General features: G+C 46.3%; 1 protein-coding gene across 5 annotated transcripts in view; it reads left to right on the top strand.

Annotated features, from left to right (window-relative positions):
* Nucleotides 1-21,138, top strand: part of VPS13D (vacuolar protein sorting 13 homolog D) — a 276,670-nt gene that overhangs the window by 199,225 nt on the left and 56,307 nt on the right. For all 5 annotated transcript variants that reach the window (XM_008275374.4, XM_008275375.4, XM_008275373.4 and 2 more), the window contains one exon: nt 18,836-18,968. In XM_008275374.4, coding sequence (XP_008273596.3) covers nt 18,836-18,968 — 133 coding nt within the window. The remainder of the gene's footprint in view (nt 1-18,835; nt 18,969-21,138) is intronic.

Below are 21,138 nucleotides of genomic sequence, written 5' to 3'. Positions count from 1 at the left end.
CCATGTTAGAGTGCTGGTTTGCATCCTGGCTACTCCCCTTCTGATCCAGCTTCCTCCTAATGCACCCTGAGAGGTAGCTTATGATGACCCAAGTCCATGAGAGACCTAGATGGAGCTGCTGACTCCTGACCTTGGCCTAGCTGAGCCCTGCCGGTTCTGGGCATTTGGGGAATGAACCAGCCGACAGAAGATCAATCTCTGTTTCTCTCTGTTTTTCAAAAAGATGAAAATAAACATTTTTAACAGCTCATCATGAACTCTCCCACACAGCTCATTTCTCTTTTCCGTGGGTCCTCTGCTCAGTGGGGCAAGCACAGCTCTGCACCGCATTCGCTGACCAGTGTGAAGGCTGATGTCTCATCTCTTCCTCTCTGACAGACGAAAAATGGAGATGTGTGTTCTAGGCTCTGTGCTGCCTGTGGTCCAAATCAGAACCTAAATTCTGATGTATAAAAGAAAAACTGATGTTTGGTAACTTCCTGCATGCCAGACACAGTACAAGGCATTTCCAGCCTTTTAAACTCTTCTCCTCCATTCTTCTTGGACCCTCAGAGTCATCCTTGACACCTTTTTGTCATGTTCAGCCCCACTGACATAGTACCAGCATTTTTTTTTTTTTTTTGACAGACAGAATGGGCAGTGAGAGAGAGAGAGAGAGACAGAGAGAAAGGTCTTCCTTTGCTGTTGGTTCACCCTCCAATGGCCGCCACGGCCAGCGCGCTGCGGCCGGCACACCGTGCTGATCCGATGGCAGGAGCCAGGTGCTTCTCCTGGTCTCCCATGGGGTGCAGGGCCCAAGTACTTGGGCCATCCTCCACTGCACTCCGGGGCCACAGCAGAGAGCTGGCATGGAAGAGGGGCAACCGGGACAGAATCCGGCACCCTGACCTGGACTAGAACCCGGTGTGCCGGCACCGCAAGGTGGAGGATTAACCTAGTGAGCCGCGGCGCTGGCCCAACCAGCATTTGAACATGGGCCTGTCCTTGCCCCCAGGGCTGCCTTGCTGGTCCACGTGCTCCTTCCGCCTGAATTATTCCAAGAACCTCCACTCACATCCGAGCATGGCAACTAGAGAGAGCTTGCCAAAACACTGGTCTCTCCCAGTACATTGCCAGCCTTGTCCCTTGCCCTTTGCTCTCCTCTTAGGCTCTACCCACTCATTCCTCTCCTACTCTTCTCGCTGTTTCTCAACTGTCTGAATTTTTTTTAATCCAAATGTCATTTTCTCAGTGAGGATCTTCCTGGCGTCCTCCCCTCCCCCACCTGAAGTTGCGCCGTCCCTCCGATGACACCTCCTGTCCTCCTTGCTCACTTGACTTGTTTACTTAACTGCTTTCATTTTATTCACGGATGTTATTTATTGCCTGTGCAACTAGAATATAAATTCTGTGAGGGCTGGCAGTTGTGTCAGTTATGTTCATTGCTGCATCCCCAGCCCCAAGGACAGCGTCTGGCTCCTAGTGCTAGGTAAGTGTGTGTTGATGAGGAGGAGGAAAGGCAAGTAGAGGGGACACACCGGGCCCCGAGGTAGGCAGTTCCTCGGGTTACGATGAAGACACTGCGGCTCTAAGAAGCTACCCAGGGTCACAGCTCATAAGTGAAGGCAAGATGTGAACCCAAACTCTGATTCCCACTGAACTGTGCTCCCTTCCTGTGAACGCCTCGGTCTCATGTCTACAGTAAGTACTCTGCAGACTTGTGTTTGTGTATATAAAGGAATGTGAAGACATGGAGACAACTCTTCCCGAGGCTCTTAGTCTCCTCTGTATCAATACATCCAGTTCTTTCTTTAAAAAAAAAAAAAAAAAAGATTATCACTTCACATCCATTAGGATGACTATTTTTTTTTAATTGATTTGTTTACTTGAAAGTCAGAGTTACACAGAGAGAGAGGGACAGACAGAGAGAGAGATCTTCCATCCACTGGTTCATTCCCTAATTGGCCGCAATGGCTGGAGCTGCACCGAGCCAGGAGCCAGGAGCTTCTTCTGGGTCTCCCATGCGGGTGCAGGGGCCCAAGGACTTGGGCCATCTTCTGCTGCTTTCCCAGGCCATAGCAGAGAGTTGGATCAGAAGTGGAGGAGCCGGGACTGGAACCAGTGCCCATATGGGATGCTGGCACTGCAGGCAGCGGCTTTACCCTCTGTGCCACAGCACCGACCCCCATTCAGTACTTTCTACTTAGAACAAATAATTATCATCAAAGTCGTAAGGCAGGTGCCCCTCAACAGAAGAAAAATTTTGGCACGCACAGCTAAAGAGATGGCATTGGCAGGGGGAAGCACACTTCAAGTTCAACTCATTGAGCATTCTTTCTGGTCACTGATTCCCAGAGCTGCTCTGAGTTCATTGTGGGGACTTGCTAGGGAGACTCAGACCTGTCAGTGCTGGCCTCAGAACAAACCATCATCAGTCTCAGAGTTGGCACTGCTGGATACACATGCCAGACCTGTGCTAGGGCCTGTTCCTAGCACTGGGGATGCAGTGGTGGGTGAGACAGTCCTGCCATCAACAGCTGGCACTCTTTGAACTGAAAGCATTGCCATCAGTGAGTCTCTACGCCAAGTTGATCTTATTTTTTCAAAAGGATCTTGAAAAAGGAGCAGCCTCTTAATTTTGTTTTCTCTTAGTATTTTTGATCTTCTGAAATTCATTTTGTGTGCACTCTCTGTTTGCTAACTAAGAAAGGTTGTTGTACTTACCCAAAGAGTAAAAGACATCCAGGGCAGTGAGTATCTGTTTGACTGTCTTCTCTGACCCCTCCTTAGTCTTAACAGCTGTTATCGAGGCTCAAGGTTCTGAGAGGCACAGACTTCCTCTAGAAAGACTCCCCAGCTTTCTCAGTCCCAGGGGACTCTGCCTTCTGCCTCAGGACCTGGGTGGTTCTCTTGTCCTCCTGAGATGCTGATTCCTTCTCCGCAGCCCACAACAGTGATGCCTGGACTCCTTCTCTGCGAGAGGTACTGAGGTGTATGTCTGATGACAGTCACTGAAAATAGTGACCTCTAGACTCACAGGGGTGGAGGGGCACCATTTCATGTCTTGGTTAGGACCTTCAGTGAAGGCAAACATGGGAAGTGGCAGTAAGTGTAGGATGCTGTTTTTTTATTTTTAATTATTTTTTTAGAAAGCTGTTATTTAATAAATATAAATTTCATAGGTACAACTTTTGGAATATAGCAGTTCTTCCCTCTCCCCACCATACCCGTCCTCCCACTCCCAAACCATCCCATCTCCCACTCCCTCTCCCATCCCATTCTTCATTAAGATTCATTTTTAATTATCTTTATATACAGAAGACCAACCCTATACCAAGTAAAGATTTCAACTGTTTGCACCCATACAGACACACAAAGTATAGAGTACTGTTTGAGGACTAGTTTTACCATTAATTGTCATAGTACAACACATTAAGGATAGAAGTCCTACATGGGGAGCAAGTACACAGTGATTCCTGTTGTTGATTTAGAAATTGACACTCTTACTTATGACATCAGTAATCACCCGAGGCTCTTGTCATGAGCTGCCAAGGCTATGGAAGCCTTTTGAGTCCACAAACTGTCAGTATTTAAACAGGGCCATAAGCAAAGTGGAAGTTCTCTCCTCCCTTCAGAGAGTACATCCTTCTTTGATGGCCCTTTCTTTCCACTGTGATCTCACTCTCAGAGATTCTTTGTGTAGATCATTTTTTGCCACAGTGTCTTGGCTTCCCATGCCTGAATGCTTTCATGGTCTTTTCACCCAGATCTGAATGCCTTAAGGGTTGATTCTGAGGCCAGAGTGCTGTTTAGGGTGTTTGTCATTCTATGAGTCTGCTGTGGCCTGCTTCCCATGTTGGATCATTCTCTCCTTTTTAATTCTATCTGTTGTTGTTAGCAGATATTTGGTCTCATTTATGTAAGGATGCTCTTTAAAGGCACAGTAGCACAAGAAAGAGAGTGGCCTTGAGTGGAGGGGAGAGAGAAAGGAAGGCATTTTTAGGATTGAGTGTATTGCAGGTTTGTGAGTCTGAGAGGAGGAGGTCCAAAAGATTGAAATTTGAGAGAAAACAATGAATGGAGCCATGCTCAGGACAGGATCTTATAGCCACTGAAGAAGGGTCTGGGTTCAAGAGAGTCATTCATTCAGTTTAAAGTGGAGGGGAAGAAAATATGTTTTTTTTTAGGATTTTTTTTTATCTGATAGAGATATCTTCCATTGGCTGGATCACTCCCTAATTGACCACATTGGTCTGGGGTGGGCCATGCCAAAACTAGGAGCCCGAAACTCCATCTGGGTCTCCCACATAGGTGGCAGGGGTCTAAGTACTCAGACTATCTTCCGCTGCTTTCCTAGGTGCATTAACAAGGAGCTGGATCAGAAGCAGAATATTCAGGACTTGAATGGTCACTCCAGTATGGGATGTCGATGTCAAAGGCTGCAGCCTAAGCCCCTATGCCACAGTGCTGGCCCTGAAAAGATTTTGTTTTCCTTAGTGAAGTGGGGCAAGGGCCAATGCTAAAGAGTTGAATAGCACACAAAGTGGCAGTCACACTCTAACGGTGCTCCTGGCATTATGCTTAGGTGGCAGCCCTGTGGAGACAACCAAAGAGACTTCCTATCAGTAGAACAGGAACCATGAGGTTTTTTTTAGCATGGTGTGCAGCAGCCTGTCTGACCTTGTGAGGAAAAGATAGAAAGTCACACAGCAGTTGGACACCCACGTGCAGAGTAGTACAGAAGGAGTGATTAACCGTGCAGGGAGAGGCATTGGCGAGGGTGGAACTGACACTGAGCAGTCAGGTCTGAAGGATTCCTGCTGGTTGAAGAAACAGTAAGGGAAGCGGCTGACACAGAGTTGGCTCTGTAATCAACCACCTAGCCACCTGCTTACTTGATGTCTCCATCCTAACAAAGGCCTTTCTTCTCATACCCAAGCCAATGCATTTCACCCATTGTTCTTGGTTCAAAAGAATAGTAGTGATTTACAAGATATTATTGTTCATATAGAGATAAATTTTACCTTAAAAAATTAACTGAAATTTGGGATTGGCACTGTGGTGTGGTGGGTTAAGCCACAGCCTGCAGCACCGGCATCCCACATGGGCCCCGATTTGAGGTCTGGTGGCTCCACTTCTGATCCAGCTCTCTGCTAATGCACCTCGGAAACTAGAGGAAGGTGGTCCAAGTGCTTGGGGCCCTGAACCCATGTGGGACCTGGAAGAAGCTCCTGGCTTCGGCCTGGCCCAGCCCTGGCCATTATGGCCACTGCGGGAGTGAACTTGTGGATGGAAGACCTCCCTGTCTGTCTGTCTGTTTGTCTGTCTCTCATTCTGCCTTTCAATAAATAAAATCTTTTTAAAAAGCTAACTGATATTCAAGAGTTGCAACTTCTTAGCTTAACTCAATTAGCTGATTGAGTCCAGCATCTACACTGGCACTGTCTGATAAAACTATTATGTGAGCCGCATATGTAATTAAAAATTTTCTCCTCACTTTAGAAAAGTAAAAAGAGGGGTGGACATTTAGCACAGTGGTTAAAATGCTGCTTGGGATGCCCACATCCCATAACTGGTATGCCTGGTTTGAGTCCCAGCTCCTCCACTTCCAATTCAGCTTCCTGATAATTTGATATCTGGGAGGCAGCAGGTGACAGCTCCAGTACTTGATTCTCTGCCACCCAAGTGGGAGATCCAGGTTGAGTTCCAGTCACCTGGCTTCAGCCTGCCCATCCCTGGCTATTGTAGACATTTAAAGAGTGAACCAGCAGATAGAAGATTCATATTCATTCTCTCTCTCTCTCTCTCTCTCTCTGCCTCTCTCTCTTTCTCACTCTGCTTTCCAAATAAAGTGAAAATAGATCAGTAATACTGGTATAGCCATTATGGAAGACAGTATGGAGATTGCTAAGAAATCTAAAAACAGATTTACATATGACCCAGCTGTCCCACTCCTGGGAATATACCCAAAGGAAATGAAATCAGCATATGAAAGAGTTATCTGTACTCTCTATGTTTATAGCAGTTCAATTCATGATAGCTAACATATGGAATCAGTCCATCAACTGATGACTGGATAAAGAAAACATTGTATATATACACAATGGAATACTACTCAACCATAAAAAAGAAAATCCTGTCTTTTGCAACAAAATAGATGCAACTGACGACCATTATACTTAGTGAAGTAAACTAGACACAAAAAGACAAATATCACATGTATTCTTTGATTTGTGATAGCTAATATATAGAATACTCAAAAAAAAAAAACCCACTTAATGTATATAAGTAAAATTGATTTCTTGGGATTTGATTATTTTTATAGCCCTGTCTTTATTCCTTTTTTTTTTTAATTATTTTTTTATTTATTTTAAAGACAGAGATATTGAGAGAGGTAGAGACAGAGAGAGAGGTGGTTCACTCCCCAAATGACAGCAGCGGCTAGAGCTGAGCTGATCCGAAGCCAGCAACCAGGAGCTTCTTCCAGGTCTCCCATGCGGGTGCAGGGGTCCAAGGACTTGGGCTATCTTCTACTGCTTTCCCAGGCCACAGCAGAGAGCTGGATTGGAAGAGGAGCAGCCGGGACTAGAACTGACACCCATATGGGATACTGGTGCTGCAGGCTGGGGCTTTAACCCACTGTGCCACAGCACTGGCCCCAGCTCTGTCTTTATTCCTATGGGACAGAGGTCTTTCTGCTTTTTGCTTGTTCAACTATTTATTTAGTGGGGGATTAAGCCTGTGGTTATAGTAAATTAAAAATATGTTATCCTCAAAATCAAAGGAAAATGAAAGGGGAGGAAGGTATTATTTATTCTTAGAGTTGCATCTATGAACTACAAGAAATCTGTTATTTTTTTTTTTGAGATTTATTTATTTATTTGAGAGGTAAAGTTACAGACAGTGAGAGGAAGAGACAGAAAAGTCTTACATCCGCTCCCCAAATGGCCACAACGGCTGGAAATGGGCTGATTCGAAGGCAGGAGCCAGGAGCTTCTTCCTGGTCTCCTATAGGGTGCAGGTGCAAAAGCACTTGGGCCATCTACTGCTTTCCCAGGCCATCAGCAGAGAGCTGGATTGTAAGAGGAGCAGCTGGGACTAGAACCAGCACCTATAGGGAATGCCAGCACAGCAAGTGAAGGGTTAACCTACTGTGCCACAGCACCAGCCCTGCAATCTGTTCTTTTTATATTGATGAAAAAGAAGATTTTTCAAGCAAAAAAAAAGCTAAAATGACTCCTAATGTTTTTGTTTAACCCTTTACATTAAAAATATTGTGACTTCAGTATGTAAAATACTTGAGATATTTTACATTCTAATTTTGTCTATTCTGAAATTGCATACAAGTCATACTGAATATATCCTTTTGTGACTTTTTTGCTTACTAGATATTACTTTTTTTTTTTTTTAAGATTTATGTATGTATTTGAAAGGCAGAGTTATAGGCGGAGAGAGAAAGATAGAGAAAAGTCTTCCTTCTGCTGGTTCACTCCCCAGATGACCGCAATGGCCAGAGCTGGGCTGACCTGAAGCCAGAAACAGGAGCTTCCTCCTGGTCTTCCACACCGGTGCAAGTGCCCAAGCGCTTGGGCCATCTTCCAGTGCTTCCCATACCGTTAGCAGAGTACTGGATCGGAAGAGGAGCAGCCGGACACGAACCAGCACCCATTTGGGATGCCGGCAGTGCAGGCAGAGGTTTAACCTGCTACGCCACAGCGCCGGCCCTTTGATGTGACATTTTTGAGATGCATCCTTGCTGCTGTGTGGAGCTCTAGCTCATTTGTTTCACTGCTATGCAGTATTGTACTGTGTGACCGTGTCACAGTTTATTTTACTGTTAGGCATTTGGACTGCTCCATGTTTTGCTAGAATGAACTGAGGCTGCTAAACACACACACACACACACACACACACACATCCCTGCTCTGTTTCCTAGAGTGCACATACAAGAGTCTCTCCATTATATGCTAAAGACCAGAGTTACTGGTCTGAGTAGAATATTTGTCCCATTTTTAATTTCTGTTTTGTTTTCTTTCCTGCTTGCTACACAGACAGCGTGAGGTCCTTAAATATGTTACCACCATTTTCCCTCTCCTATCTTTTTTGCTGCTATTGTCATGAATTTAATTCTACATATATTACATTTAATGCTCACAAAACATTAATTTTTGGGGCTGAATGATCAGTGTTCACTTAGATCTATCCATGAGTATTTATCCTGTCCATTGTCACTCATTCTTTCTTTCAGTATCCAAAATAATTGGGATCATTTTCTTTCTACCAGAAGATTTCTTTTCTGGATCTCATGGAAATGAATTTCCTCAAGATTTGTTTTTCTGAAAACATCCTTATTTCACCTATATTTTTGAAAGATATTTTTAGTTGACAAGTTTCTCCCAGCCCTTTAATAAGATGGTTCCACTGCTCTTCTCTTCTTTTTCTTGAAATAACTCTAATGTTCATCCCTTAAAGGGAATATGCCTTTTTCCCTTTGACTGCTTTTAAGATTTACTCTTTGTCCTGAGTTTTTAATAATAACGTGCCTTGATGCGGTTCTACTGCTGTAGAGCTTCCTGAATTTGTCACTTGATGTCTTTTGACAGCTTAAGGAAAATTTTGGCCAATGTCACTTTACATATTGCCTTTGTTCCCTTCTCTTTCTCCTCTTTGATTATCCAGAAGTTCAGATCCTGTGTTCTGCCCGCGTGCCTCTCCTGCCGCCTGTCGCCCTTTCACTCTCTGACCTGGGTATCTTCTCACTACCGTATTTTCCAGTTCACTAATCCTCTTTGGAGCCCTGACTGTTTTGCTGTCTCATCATCTACTAGCATCTTAATTCCAGTTTTCTGATAAATTTTCCATATATACATGAAGAAATTAATCATACTACATGAGGAGTGATCTTGTCCCCCACCCCTTAGTTTTCAGTTGTATTCCTGATATAACTTGTGATTTTTATTGAATATTGGATATTGGACATTGTATAAGAAGTTTTAGAAGTTTTACCTGATGTTAATTTTCTCTAGAGGATTTAATTTTCCTTTTCCTTCTGCTTCTGGGTACCCAGGGCTTTGATCTCTCCCCATTTGTGTGTCTCCTGCAAAACCCATTTTCTTTTCTTTTTTTAATGATTTATTTATTTATTTATTTGAAAGTCAGAGTTACAGAGAGTGTGACAGAGAGAGAGAGAGAGAGAGAGAGAGAGAGAGAGAGATATCCACTATCCATTGGTTGGCTCCCCCAGATGACTGCAATGGCCAAGGCAGGGCCAGGCTGAAGCCAGAAGCCAAGAGCTTCTTCCAGGTCTCCCACATGGTTGTATGAGTCCAAGCACTTGGGCTTTCCTGTGCTACTTTCCCAGGAACATCAGCAGGGAGCTGGACCAGAAGTGGAGCAGCCAGGACTGGAACCGGCACCCATATGGGATGCCAGCATTGCAGGCGGTGACTTAACCTACTACAGCCAGTGGCTTAACCCACTATGCCACAACACTAGCCCCAAAACCTGTTTTCTAAGCTTTCATTTGCTGTAAACATATAATAAAAGCAGGATTTACCCAGAGGGACCCGTGTTATAGTAGCATCAAAGCCTGATACTTTAGGGGAATGGTCTTGGGGAAGGATTCTTTTTCTTGGGATGGACAATGAAAGGATGAGGGTGAGGATGGTGTGTTTGTGATACAGAGGATCTCTCGGCCTCAGCCCCGGAAATAATAATGGAGGCCGAAAGGAAACTAAGTCCTAAACAATCAATTCTGGGGCAGGTATGTGTTGCAACAGATAAGTCGCCCCTTGGGACTCCTTCATCCCATATCAGAGTACCTGGTTCATATTCCAGCTCTTCCAATTCTGATCCAGTTTCTTGCTTGTGCACACCCTGGGAGGCAGCAGATGACGGCTCAGGTATTAGGGTCCCTGCCACCCTGATTCATCCCTGGCTGTCGTAGGCATTTGGAGAGTGAACCAGCAGATGGAAGATCTTTTCTCTCTGTTTCTTTCTCTCTCTCTCTCTCTCTCTCTTTCTCTCTCTCTCTCTTTCTCTCTTTCTCTCTTTCTCTCTTTCTCTCTCTGTGTGTGATAAAATGAAAATAGATACATAAATAAAAGGATCAATTCTGTTTAGGCAGAAAAGTGGGTAAATAATTTTGATAAACAGGGTTCTTTAGCTCTCTTATAGGTAAAAAATGCATTGAACCAGAGCCCCATGTTCTTATCTTTCTCGTAACTGCAGGTTTCCTCTTAAAAGCAACACGAGGCATCAGGTCCATTTGGGAAGGACAGCTGTTACGTGGACTGTGGTCTCTTCCGCAGCCCAGGACTTTTCAGGCCTGAAATCTCAGCCTGGAAGTGGCTAGTTCATCAGACACGAAGCGCCAGGTCTGCAGGAAGAGGCTGGGTGTGAGCACTCCATGTGCTTTCCCCTTGTGGAGTTGAGAGGTAGCAACAGGGCAGAGTGCCTCCTGGAAGTCCGCAGAAGAACCCAAAGGACATCACAGAAAGACCGGAGGTTTCTGAAGAGCTATTGGGAAAGAGCTAAAGGACAAGTTTGTTTTTATTTTACCCCATCTGCAGGGTGGGAACATTTGAGTCCATTTTAAAAGAACCTCTTTAAGTCTCTGGTTTGAGCCTACCGTCAAGGGGACTCTCAGGAGAAATCCAGCAGGACTAATTATTTGCACCAGACCCCGACCAGTGATCTTAGCGATATTGTCGCGCTTGCTCGTGGATAACTTTCTGGCCGTTACCTGGAAGTGACGAGTTGAAACTCACTCTGAGCTGCCTCTGCCTGCTCTCCCTCCTGCCCCCATCCTCTGGGCTTTCACCTCCCCCCCCCCCACCCTTCCCTGCTGTATTTGCACCCCTGCGTCTCAGTCACTTGTTCATGGAACAGCCTTGGCCAGGGCGGTTGCTCCTTTCTGGAGTTAAATTTGCTTGACCAGACCAGCTCTGAACAAGCGAATCTGTTAGCTTTGATGCTAACCTCCATCGAGAATTCTCCTGTAGGCAGCTGGGGTCTCCATCCCAGGCAGGCGCTCCTGTGTCGCTGCCCCACTCTCCACTCCAGCTTGGCCTCCATCTTTCCCCGCAGCCCGCACGGTGTGCACTTGCCTGTCGCCTGCTGTGGTGTCACGTGGTCCGTGGAATGCGCGGTTTTGAGGCTGCTTGTGTCAGACAGTGAGACTCAAGCTTTAGGAAAGGACCATGTGAGCCCAGGGCACGGCCTAGTGATGGAGATGGGCACTGTTTCTGAGTTGCGGATCTGAACAAAGAAGGGGGTTGGAGCCTCATTCCTGTTTAGTTATCCAGGATTTGGATAGAGCTTTCAAGATTTTGTCATTTGTATGCTCTGTCAGCGGCCTGCCTTTGTCAGCCTCACTGCCCGAGAAAGCAAAGATGGCTGCCTAGTGTGTCTGCGACTTCGCTTGTACTTAGGATGGAACTCATCCACAGATAACAATAAGAAAAGTCATGGGCAGGTTGCTTGTTTCTCTTACCCCGTGCCAAGTGTGGGTGACACCTCAGCAGGCTTTTCTTGGAGGTGATCATGGTTGTTTTCATTTTGTCTGTAAAATGAGAATAATAATAGAGCCTACCTCATAGGGTTGGTGAGAAGACTAAACTAATCGAACGGCTTCCTGGATTGCAGACTCCTGGAACAGGGGCTAGTGTATGGGGTGAACTTCGGGCCAGAGTTTATGATCTCCGGGATTACCATATGGTCATTAGCAATCGGAAAATTTTCCCCTACCTGTTCTGCTGTATACACACATAAAACTTCATTTATTTAAAGAAGTAGTTGGAAATATATTCATTTCTAAAACCCTCATCAACATATTTCAAACCTTTGAGACCAGTGTGACTTCTGCAGCTCTAGGAAGCCTGGCCCTGTGATTGTTCCCTGTGACGTCACCACCTCCTTTCTTCCCAGGCTGGGGCATTGGAGAGAATCCACTGTGACGTCACCGCCTCCTTTCTTCCCAGGCTTTGCAAGAGTGGAGTCCTGAGAGTGGGAAGGAGATAAACTCGAGCACATTTCTATTGAGGAATGTTCTGTTTCATTTCAGAATTTCTGTTTTTGACATTTTACTCTATTTATAATTGACTTATTTGTGCTTTCCTTTGTTCTAGAACAGGCATAAGATGATTGCTGTATGTCAAGATGAGACATGCAGGATTCAGCTGAGGACAGATGAAAGAGCAGGATTTGCAGTGATAACATTTTGCATTTACGCATGACTTTGTGTCTTTTTCGAGTGCGCTCTCCCTGGGAACTTGTGGCGGTGTCTGTTTTGTAGATGAAGGATGTATTTTGCTCATGCTTGCCCAGCTGACAGCAGTGACAGAGCTGGCATCAGGATGCTGCATTTTCCAAAGCCTGTGTCCTTTTCCTAGAGCTGAAATAGTTTATCTGCCAAGTCAGGCGTTAGGGTATAACCACCCCAGAGGGAATTACTCCCCACATGATAATCTCTGTCCTGGCAGAGTTGTGAGGCATAAGCCGTTTAGATATATTGAAAAAACATGTTAGGATGGCAAAACTAGAACTCTGTAGTGGCATCTGAAGGGTTGCCTGGCCTTGGCCAGCACTCACTGTACAGAAACGCACCTACAGGCTTCCCTGGGCATGCCTCACGGGGTTTTGAGCAGTGGGAAGGTGGGAACCTGGCACCCACCCTCCACAGTCACTTGTCCCCTCTGCCAAAATAGGCCACTACAAGTCCTGGCTGATTAAGAGCTAAAGGTGGGAAACAGTTCCATTCGTCTTTGTCCAGATTCGTCTTGCCTACTTAAATCTTTATAACTGATGTCAGAAACAACACAGAGAAGAGGACTTGACTAAGCCCTGACTATTGAAAATCAGTCTTGCTGCTTCTACCTCTGCATATTCTGCTTGTTTCTGTACATTTGGCCTTATAGCAAACACTACCCAACCTTTTAAAAGGGAGAGCAAATTCCTATATTAGGAGAGTGCTTCAGACCACTCAGAGCTTCCAGATTAATCTGAAACCACATCTGAGTTCATCACTGGGTCGGAGTTGCAGCGTAGCAGGCGTGTGTCTTGGGTGAGTGAGATACTAGGACAGCCCTGAGGTCTGGCATCGCTGCATGTGGTTAGACCTTGTGTGCTAATTCCGGGTGGCTTTGGATAACTTTGTTTGGTAACTGAAAAGGAGTGTGTGTTCCGTGATAAGTGTTTATCCATGAAATAGCAACATAGTGTATGGGGTGGAAGACTGGCTCTCCGGAGACTGAAAGAAAAGCAAGGTCACTGGACTGAGCATGTGACAGGAGGAGGATGTCGTCCAGCCTTCAGATGTCTTGTCATTCTTATTGAGGATCCATTTCTGGATTCTTTCCTCCTCTTCTCTTTGCCTATAGGGCTATACATAATCTATAACCAAGTAGGACTGAAAACAGAAAAACCTGCTGTACTCCTGCTGGGTGGAAATCTGGGGTTCAGAAATGCCTCTTTCTTGCCAAACCTCAGCTTGTTCCATGCTCTTCTTATTTTTTTAATGCCCCTCCCCAGCCTCTTCACCATTTACCTTTGGACTGAATGAGGACTGGCTGTTTGGTTTGTCTGTTGTCGATGACAGAGATTGACTGCTTTTTGAGTCACATTTTCCACAAACTCTTCTCTGCTCACGAATGTCACCACAGGGCTCTTCGACACCGAGGCAGACCTTGTGCTCAGAGGAGTTCCAACCTGGGGTGTTTTAGCGGTGTCGGACTGAAGGAGCGGGTGGTGAAGACCTGAGTTTCCAAGTGACCCAGGTCTTGCGTGATTTAAAGGAGGTTCTCCTCCCAGTATACAAGCAAAGTTGAAAATAACTGAAATAAGACAGAAGACAAAAGAAAGGGTTTTCCTTTAAAAAAAAGATTTATTTTATTTATTTGAAAGAGTTACAGAGAGAGAGAGAGAGAGAGAGAGAGAGAGAGAGAGAGGTCTTCCATAAACTGGTTCACTCCCCAAATGACCGCCACTGCCAGAGCTGAGCTGATCTGAAGCCAGGAGCCAGGAGCTTCTTCCGGGTCTCCCACACGGGTGCAGGGGCCCAAGGACTTGGGCCATCCTCCACTGCTTTCCCAGGCCACAGCAGAGAGCTGGATCAGAAGTGGAGCAGCTAGGACTGGAACTGTCTGTCACCCATATGGGATGCCGGTGCTGTAGGCCGGGGCTTTAATGTGCTGCGCCACAGTTCTAGCCCCCAAGAAAGTTTCCTAAGTAAAATAAGATGATTTGGAAGTAAGGTTTCAAACTGCTTGTAAGAAATGTATGACATTGATGGCCAGACACTGTGCCAAGGGTTTTGCATAAAATATCTCCCTGCCCCTTCAAAGTAACCCTTTGTAGTAGAAAGTATCTTTTGCAGATAAAAAAGTGAGGTTCTGGGAAGTTAAGCAGCTTCCACCACGATGCATATTTAATAACAAAGAAAGATTTGACTCCTTTGCTCCTGCCTAGTTGACACCATCATGGAAGCTCCCAGAGTTCATGGCGGCCTTACTTATGGGCATGAGACAGGGTTGGGCATCCCAGATCTGCATATCCAAGCACAGCTTGTTGCAGCCCGTGCTGACTGGAATTAGAGCTGTGCTAGAAACTGAGATTTGGGCAGTTGCCAGCCTTGTACTTAGAAGAATAAAGAATGTTCCTCACCCTACATGGTCCTCTCACTTCTTTCTTTTCCTGTTTTATGTGGTCACCATCTGCCCTGGGGACAAGGAAGATACTGTCACCAGCAATTACTCAGGATATTAAGGAGGAAATTTCCATTAAGTAAATAACTGTGAAAGAAGAACCCAAGAGAAGGAAGAGAAATTTGAGCCCGGGCTCCTGTTACACTGGCCAAATACCTTTGGCCTCCCATACTTGCTGAATATCACACACGGGTTAGAAAAACTGAGAGGACACAACAGAGGGACACAGTATGAGTTTTTTTTCCCTTGCACGATCCCTGCATTTACTTGAATTTTGGTTTTGTTAGATCCATTGTTTAAGAGCCAGACTAAATTGCCATGTCTCCATTTATGTGGACAAAGGGATTATTTTTGGACTGGCATCTTTAAGTACTTCTGATCTTTTTACCCCTTTGCTGCAAATGTTGCTTTATGGATAGTAAAGGGACTGTGGCCAGCGGTCACCCAGCGTGGCTGTGCTGAAGCTTCCTCTGGGGAGAGAAGCGGGAAATTTCATCTTTGCAAGAGTAACAGCAGCTTTTCTGCAGGACGTTCTGTTCTGTTCCTTAGAACCTTTCATCTTAGCTAGGACAAACCTCACTTGAAACTCTGAGCATTTGTGGACTTGAGATTGCTACAAAATGGACTAGGTTGACTTAAGTCTCTACAAATTCTTCTTTTGATGCTGAGGTATTGTTCATAATGAGCAAAGTTACAAATTATCCACAAATTGCCTTCCAGTTGCCAGTGGCTTTTCCGGTTCAGGAGCCTGGCCCACACTGCCTGCTCCAGTGCTTTTCCCGCCCGCGGGCAGCCTCCACTTCACGGGGCTGCGCCGTGCCTGGGGCTGCGCCGTGCCAGCCACTTCCCTTGTACACCGTCCCGCGCACGGAATCTGATCATTCCCAGTTTGCATAGGAAGAAGCCGAAGTTGAGATACCTCGAGCCTGTTCTTATTGAGCGTCTGTTGTGCCTCAGGTCTGCGCCACGTCCTTACAGGTATTGTCTAATCCTTGCAGCGTCCTGTGGGATTCCGTTTTTATCCCAGCTTCAAGAGGAGAAGAGGACGGTCCGCAGAGAGGCAGTTGCTCTCCCGCGACCTCACAGCTGTTAAGTGTTGCAGTGGTAACTCCAGCTCAGCTATGCTTGTTCCCGATAAGCCACGGGCGCACCTCCTGACGCAGAGCCCAGGGCAGGAGGCAGAAGCCACCTCTGGCTGCTGCTCTCAGTCTCTGGCCTGGCAGGAGGGGATCCCTCTTCGTTGGGCTGCTTGGTTGGTTGGAGACAGAGCTGAATGTACGTGCGCAGCGCCTCCTGGTTTACCTCCTTTCCCCCAGGCTTCTGCGATGCATTTCCCTTCTGTGTGGATGACCTGCGTAGCCACCTCCAGGCTGGGTTTGTCATCAGACCACTGAGGTGATAGTACGTTGCTGTAGTTCTCCTGGTGTCTGCCCTATCCTGGTGATCATCTTTAACGTGAGGACTTGGGTGAAAACACTTCTAACCCTCCAGGCCAGAGAGTACCCTCCTCCTGCAGCCCTGTTCTCAGCCGCCTGGGAGAAGGCAGGGGTGGGGCGTGGTTTACCTTCCCACTGATGGATGGAATGAGAGGTGGAATTAGGGATGACTAAGTAAGTGCTCCTCAGTGAAAGGAGGCCACACGCTTTGTGGTAGCCTGGATTCCAAACCCAGAACTTCTGACCACTGCACCTGTCCTCCGGCTTGCTGTCGATCCTGTAAAGCAGAGGCGGGGAAGCGTGACCTCAGTTCTACCACTTGTGACGTAGCAGGGAGTGAGGTGTTTGTGCAGACCCTGAATGAGGAGAGCTGGCAACTTCCACAGTTAGAAATCAGCAGGGACTCTTGTGACCCCTCCCCAAAGGCGTGCTCCTCTCCCTGGATCCCTGCATGCTTGCGGCTTGTGTTCTGAGTCCTTGTTGCTGGTGTCTCGTGTACGTAATTGTCGCCTTTCCAGTGAGACTGTCAGCTCCTGAGGAAGAGGGTCCAAAGCTGTGACCTGTTGACAGCCTCAGCAGTACCAAACCTCTGCTGGGCCGGGAGTCAGTGCTCCCTGAGGAGGCCCAGCCTTGGGTCACAGTTCACACACTGCCGGGGCCAGAAAGGACTTTGGGGAACATCAAGGCTAACACCCCAAACCTCGCCCTTGAGCCTGGTGTTTATATCTTAGGAAGAGAGGGTTTGTTTTGTTTTCTAATGTTAAACCCTAATACAAATGACCACTAATTCTAAACTTTTTGGGTGATGATAGCAATAAAAATACTAACTGAATGCCAGACCCTGAGCCATTGTCACTGGTCCTCCCGGCCCCATGACAGAGTAGATGCTGTCACCATTCTGCTGATGTAGAGGGAGGCTCAGAGGCAAGTGTCTTGCTTGGAGTCAAGGAGTTCCTGGAATGGTTGAGGAGAGGACTAGAATGTGGGTGAGTTGATCTCCTAGCCCATGGTCCTTCTTCAAATACAGGAGTGGCTCTAAAAAGGGGTCTCGGTCAAAGGCCTTGCTGAGTAATTCACTGTGCTGATTTTGTGACATACCATGATGTGTCCAGTTCCCCTGAAAGGAGTTGCAAATTAATTTTCATTAACTTTAACTGAACAGGCAGTGATGAGGAAGGTAAGGCGAAAAGCAGACAAATGACAGGAGTTGTATCTCCAGAGGATCAGAAATCCCTGCCTTGATTGTAAAAGCATTTGGCCTTGGTGAAGGGAATGAGTGTTCCGGTGGCTTGCCCCAGAAACCCTTGCTTGACTTGAGGGTGCTGTCTCCTTCCTCTGGTTTCCCTTCCATGCCCAGAACTCACCTGTCACTTGTGTCAAGAAGCCTCAGGACTGATGGGTCCCAGGATGGATCTGATTGTGTAACACATACCCCTCTCCTTGCCAAATGAAAATGAAACAGGCCCCCAGATTGCTACTCAGTGTGCTGGGTCTTCCAGGCAGGCTGTTTGCCTTGAATCTTTCCATTGGGTTTTATATCTAAATAACATTCCTATGAGGTTTCTAAAAGGTTAGTCCTGGGTCATTGGCATTTAAACCACTTGTTTTGGTAGAACCTTCCTGTGGAGGCTAATTATAAATCTGATATCCTTCCCTTTTTATGCCTGAATGATGTGGATAAGTACCTTGTGGTTTATTAACTGTCACCTTAAAACTTCTGAAGTTGTCAGATGACAAAACAGAGTTTTATATGCTCTTTCTGACTCTGATGAATGAGACGGCTTCTCTGGTTGAAGTATGCCAGGGTAAATAAGATCTCTGATTTGCGGGGAAAGATGGCTTTGCACTGGATATCTTGAGTCAGGTCTGCCACTTCCTATGAAGGGTGACCTAATCTGTAAATCTTTCTATTCATTTCCTTTTTGTTTTTTGACACATGGGCCCAGGCCTCTACCAGGTACTTGGTAACTGTTGAATAAGTGAAGGAGGCATTACTTGAGGAAGGTCAATGTCTCCAGACGTTTCGATAACTATCTGACACAATTCCTGTTTTGACTCCCACTGTTCTTCAAGCAAGCACCCTATGTCCTTACCATCATAGACTCCTAAAGCTCCCCTCCCCTTCCCAGGCCGTTTCGTTATGACTGATTTTTCAGTAAATTTTCAGAGGTACGGATTGAGTACCCCTTGCTGGAAGTAAGTGTTTGAGATTTTGGAGTATTTGCCTAGCTACAATAAGATGCTCTGGTCAAGGGACTGCAGTCTGAACACAAAATTCATTTATGCTTCGTGTATACCTGGTACAATGACCTGAAGGTGATTTTGTGCATTGCTTCCGTGTACCCACGTGTTGACCGTGACCTGTCACATGAAGCCTGGTGTGGAATTCTCCACTTGTGGAATCTTATTGGTGCTCAAAAAGTTTCTTGTTTTGGAGCGTTTCAGGTTTGGGATGTTCAGCCTTTATTGTGGAAAGTTAAGGATTTTTAGTGGTTGTTTGGTAAGCCTCACGTCCCCCAGGGCAAGCATCCCACAGTTTGAATGTGTTTATCTTTGGTCATCTGTCTTCTGGGACAGACAAGGTGTAATTCTGCGATTAATCTGATTAAGTGATATTTACTGAATCTAAGCTAGCAAGGGAAGGTATTTATTTAAAATAATTAAAATAGTAAAAATGGTGCTGGATTTTAAAATTCTTCTGTTTTTAATTCACCCCAGTTTGCAGGGACGTTATCAGATGGCTTAGGGAAGACAATGGACAATCGGCACCAGTCAGAGCGGGAGTACATCAGATACCACGCAGCCACCAGTGGGGAGCACCTTGTAGCTGGCATCCATGGCCTGGCTCATGGTAAGTCAAGAAAGAGTGGCTTCTCTGCCACAGACCCCCATCTGAATGTGATTAGAAAGAAGAAAGCTGGCTGGTGCCGTGGCTCACTAAGCTAATCCTCCGCCTGCAGCACCGGAACCCCGGGTTCTAGTCCCAGTCGGGGCGCCGGATTCTGTCACGATTGCTCCTCTTCCAGTCCAGCTCTCTGCTGTGGCCTGGGAACCGGCAGTGGAGGATGGCCTGAGTCCTTGGGCCCTGCACCCACATGGGAGACCAGGAGAAAGCACCTGGCTCCTGGCTTTGGATCGGTGCAGCGCGCCAGCCGTAGCAGCCATTTGGGGGGTGAACCAACGGAAAAGGAAGACCTTTCTCTCTGTCTCTCTCTCACTGTCTAACTCTGCATGTCAAAAAAGGAAAAAAAAAAGAAAGAAGAAAGCGGACAGTAGTGGAATCCCAGCTTGGTCTCTTGGTGCACCTGAGAACCTTCCAGTCTCTCATTCTATCTGCTCTACAGTTGACCTGAGTCAGCTTGGGGGAACTCGTTCATTTGCAGAATGCTGTGCACCTTGCAATCCCTTCCTGTTCTCTGGCTTTTGTTCTTGAAGTAGCACGAAGTGTGATCACCAGGACTGCATCTGAGATTCTGGGGTTCAGGACTCTGCCTTCTGCCTACTTCTCATTCCTTCCAGAGAAGCCGAAATGTGAAACTGACTTCCAAGTTTTTTGTGGCCCAGATGTTTTTGATTCTTCTATAAATGTGCCTTCACCAGATTATAAAACCATGGGCTCAAGAGATAGAGGTGATGGCGTGAACGTAGTCTGTCTCTGAATCTGTTTGACTCCAACTTTAATGCTTTAATTCTGCCTTGCATTTTTCTCAGCAAATTTTTGATGAGGTATCCAAGGCCCTTGGAAATAGAACACAGCCAATTTCTTTGAATAAATGAATTTTTACAAAGATTTTATTTGTTTAAGAGAAGCAGAGTTCAGACAGACAGACAGAAAGGTCTTCCATTTGCTGGTTTACACCCCAAATGGCTGCAACAGCAGGAGCTAGGCCAGTCAGAAGCCAGGAGCCAGGGGCTGCTTCTGAGTCCCCAACATGAGCGCAGGGCCCAAGCACTGGGCCATCTTCCACTGCTTTCCCAGGCCAAAGCAGAGAGCCGTCCAAGCACTGTACCAACCGTGTCGAGCTGTGTGCTGCCCCCCAGACCTGCCCCCAAGTGCTTGCTTACTTGCTGTTCTTCTGCCCTCCCCTCTGCCACACTTCCTCTTCTATCAAAATCCTACTCATGACATTCCCCTGGCTCTACTGTCACAGTTAGAATTTTCTTTTTAAGATTTATTTTATTTATTTGAAAGGCAGAGTTAGAGAGAGAGATCGTCCATCCACCGGTTTACTCCCCAAATGGCCACAACAGCTGACGCTGGTCCAGGCCAAAGCCAGGAGCTTGGAACTTCATCTATGCCTCCATGTGAATGGCAGGATCCCAAGAATTTGAGCCATCTTTTGCTGCTTTTCCCAGGCACATTAGCAGGGAACTTGATTGGAAGTGGAGTAGACGGGACTTGAACCAATACTCATATGAGATGCCAGCATCACATGTGGCGGCTTAATCCACTGCACCACAATGCCATGGAATTCATGACAGTTAGAGCATGTGTGATATTTCTGTGCTGTGTATGTAGCCAGCTTGTTATGTCTTATTCTCAAAGAGATGTGAGTCCATGAAAGCAGAGACCCTTTTGTGTTCATTTGTACTCATGACACCCGGCATATAGCTCAGGCTTAGCCATGTTAGGAAGCTGAGCTATCTGAACCAGACCTTTAGGGTGTAGTTGTCCTCACTCTTTAGTTCAGCACACCAGTGCGCTAAGAAAATGGGTGATGTTCAAGATTACAAAATCATGTCCAGTCAAGGATCACTCAGATAATACGCACAGCCTCTCCAAGAGCCAGGTAGGCGAATCTGAGACAGAAACTAGTGGTCTCATCCAAACAGTATCCATTGAGCCCTGGATTATATCAAACCAGTAGCCCAGAGTGAGATTCTCCCTTCAAGATGAAAAGGTCTTTAAAAGATAAAATTACTATAGTCTACTCCATTCTTGGTTTAAAAACTGGAGTCGGGCCAGCACTGTGGCGTAGCGGGTTAAGCCGCTGTCTACGGTGCTGGCATCCCATATGGGT

This window comes from Oryctolagus cuniculus, chromosome 7 (assembly GCF_964237555.1).
Source record: "Oryctolagus cuniculus chromosome 7, mOryCun1.1, whole genome shotgun sequence".
NCBI lineage: Eukaryota > Metazoa > Chordata > Mammalia > Lagomorpha > Leporidae > Oryctolagus > Oryctolagus cuniculus.
The sequence above is the reverse complement of the archived record's forward strand: the minus strand, read 5'-3'. Positions and strand labels throughout refer to the sequence as shown.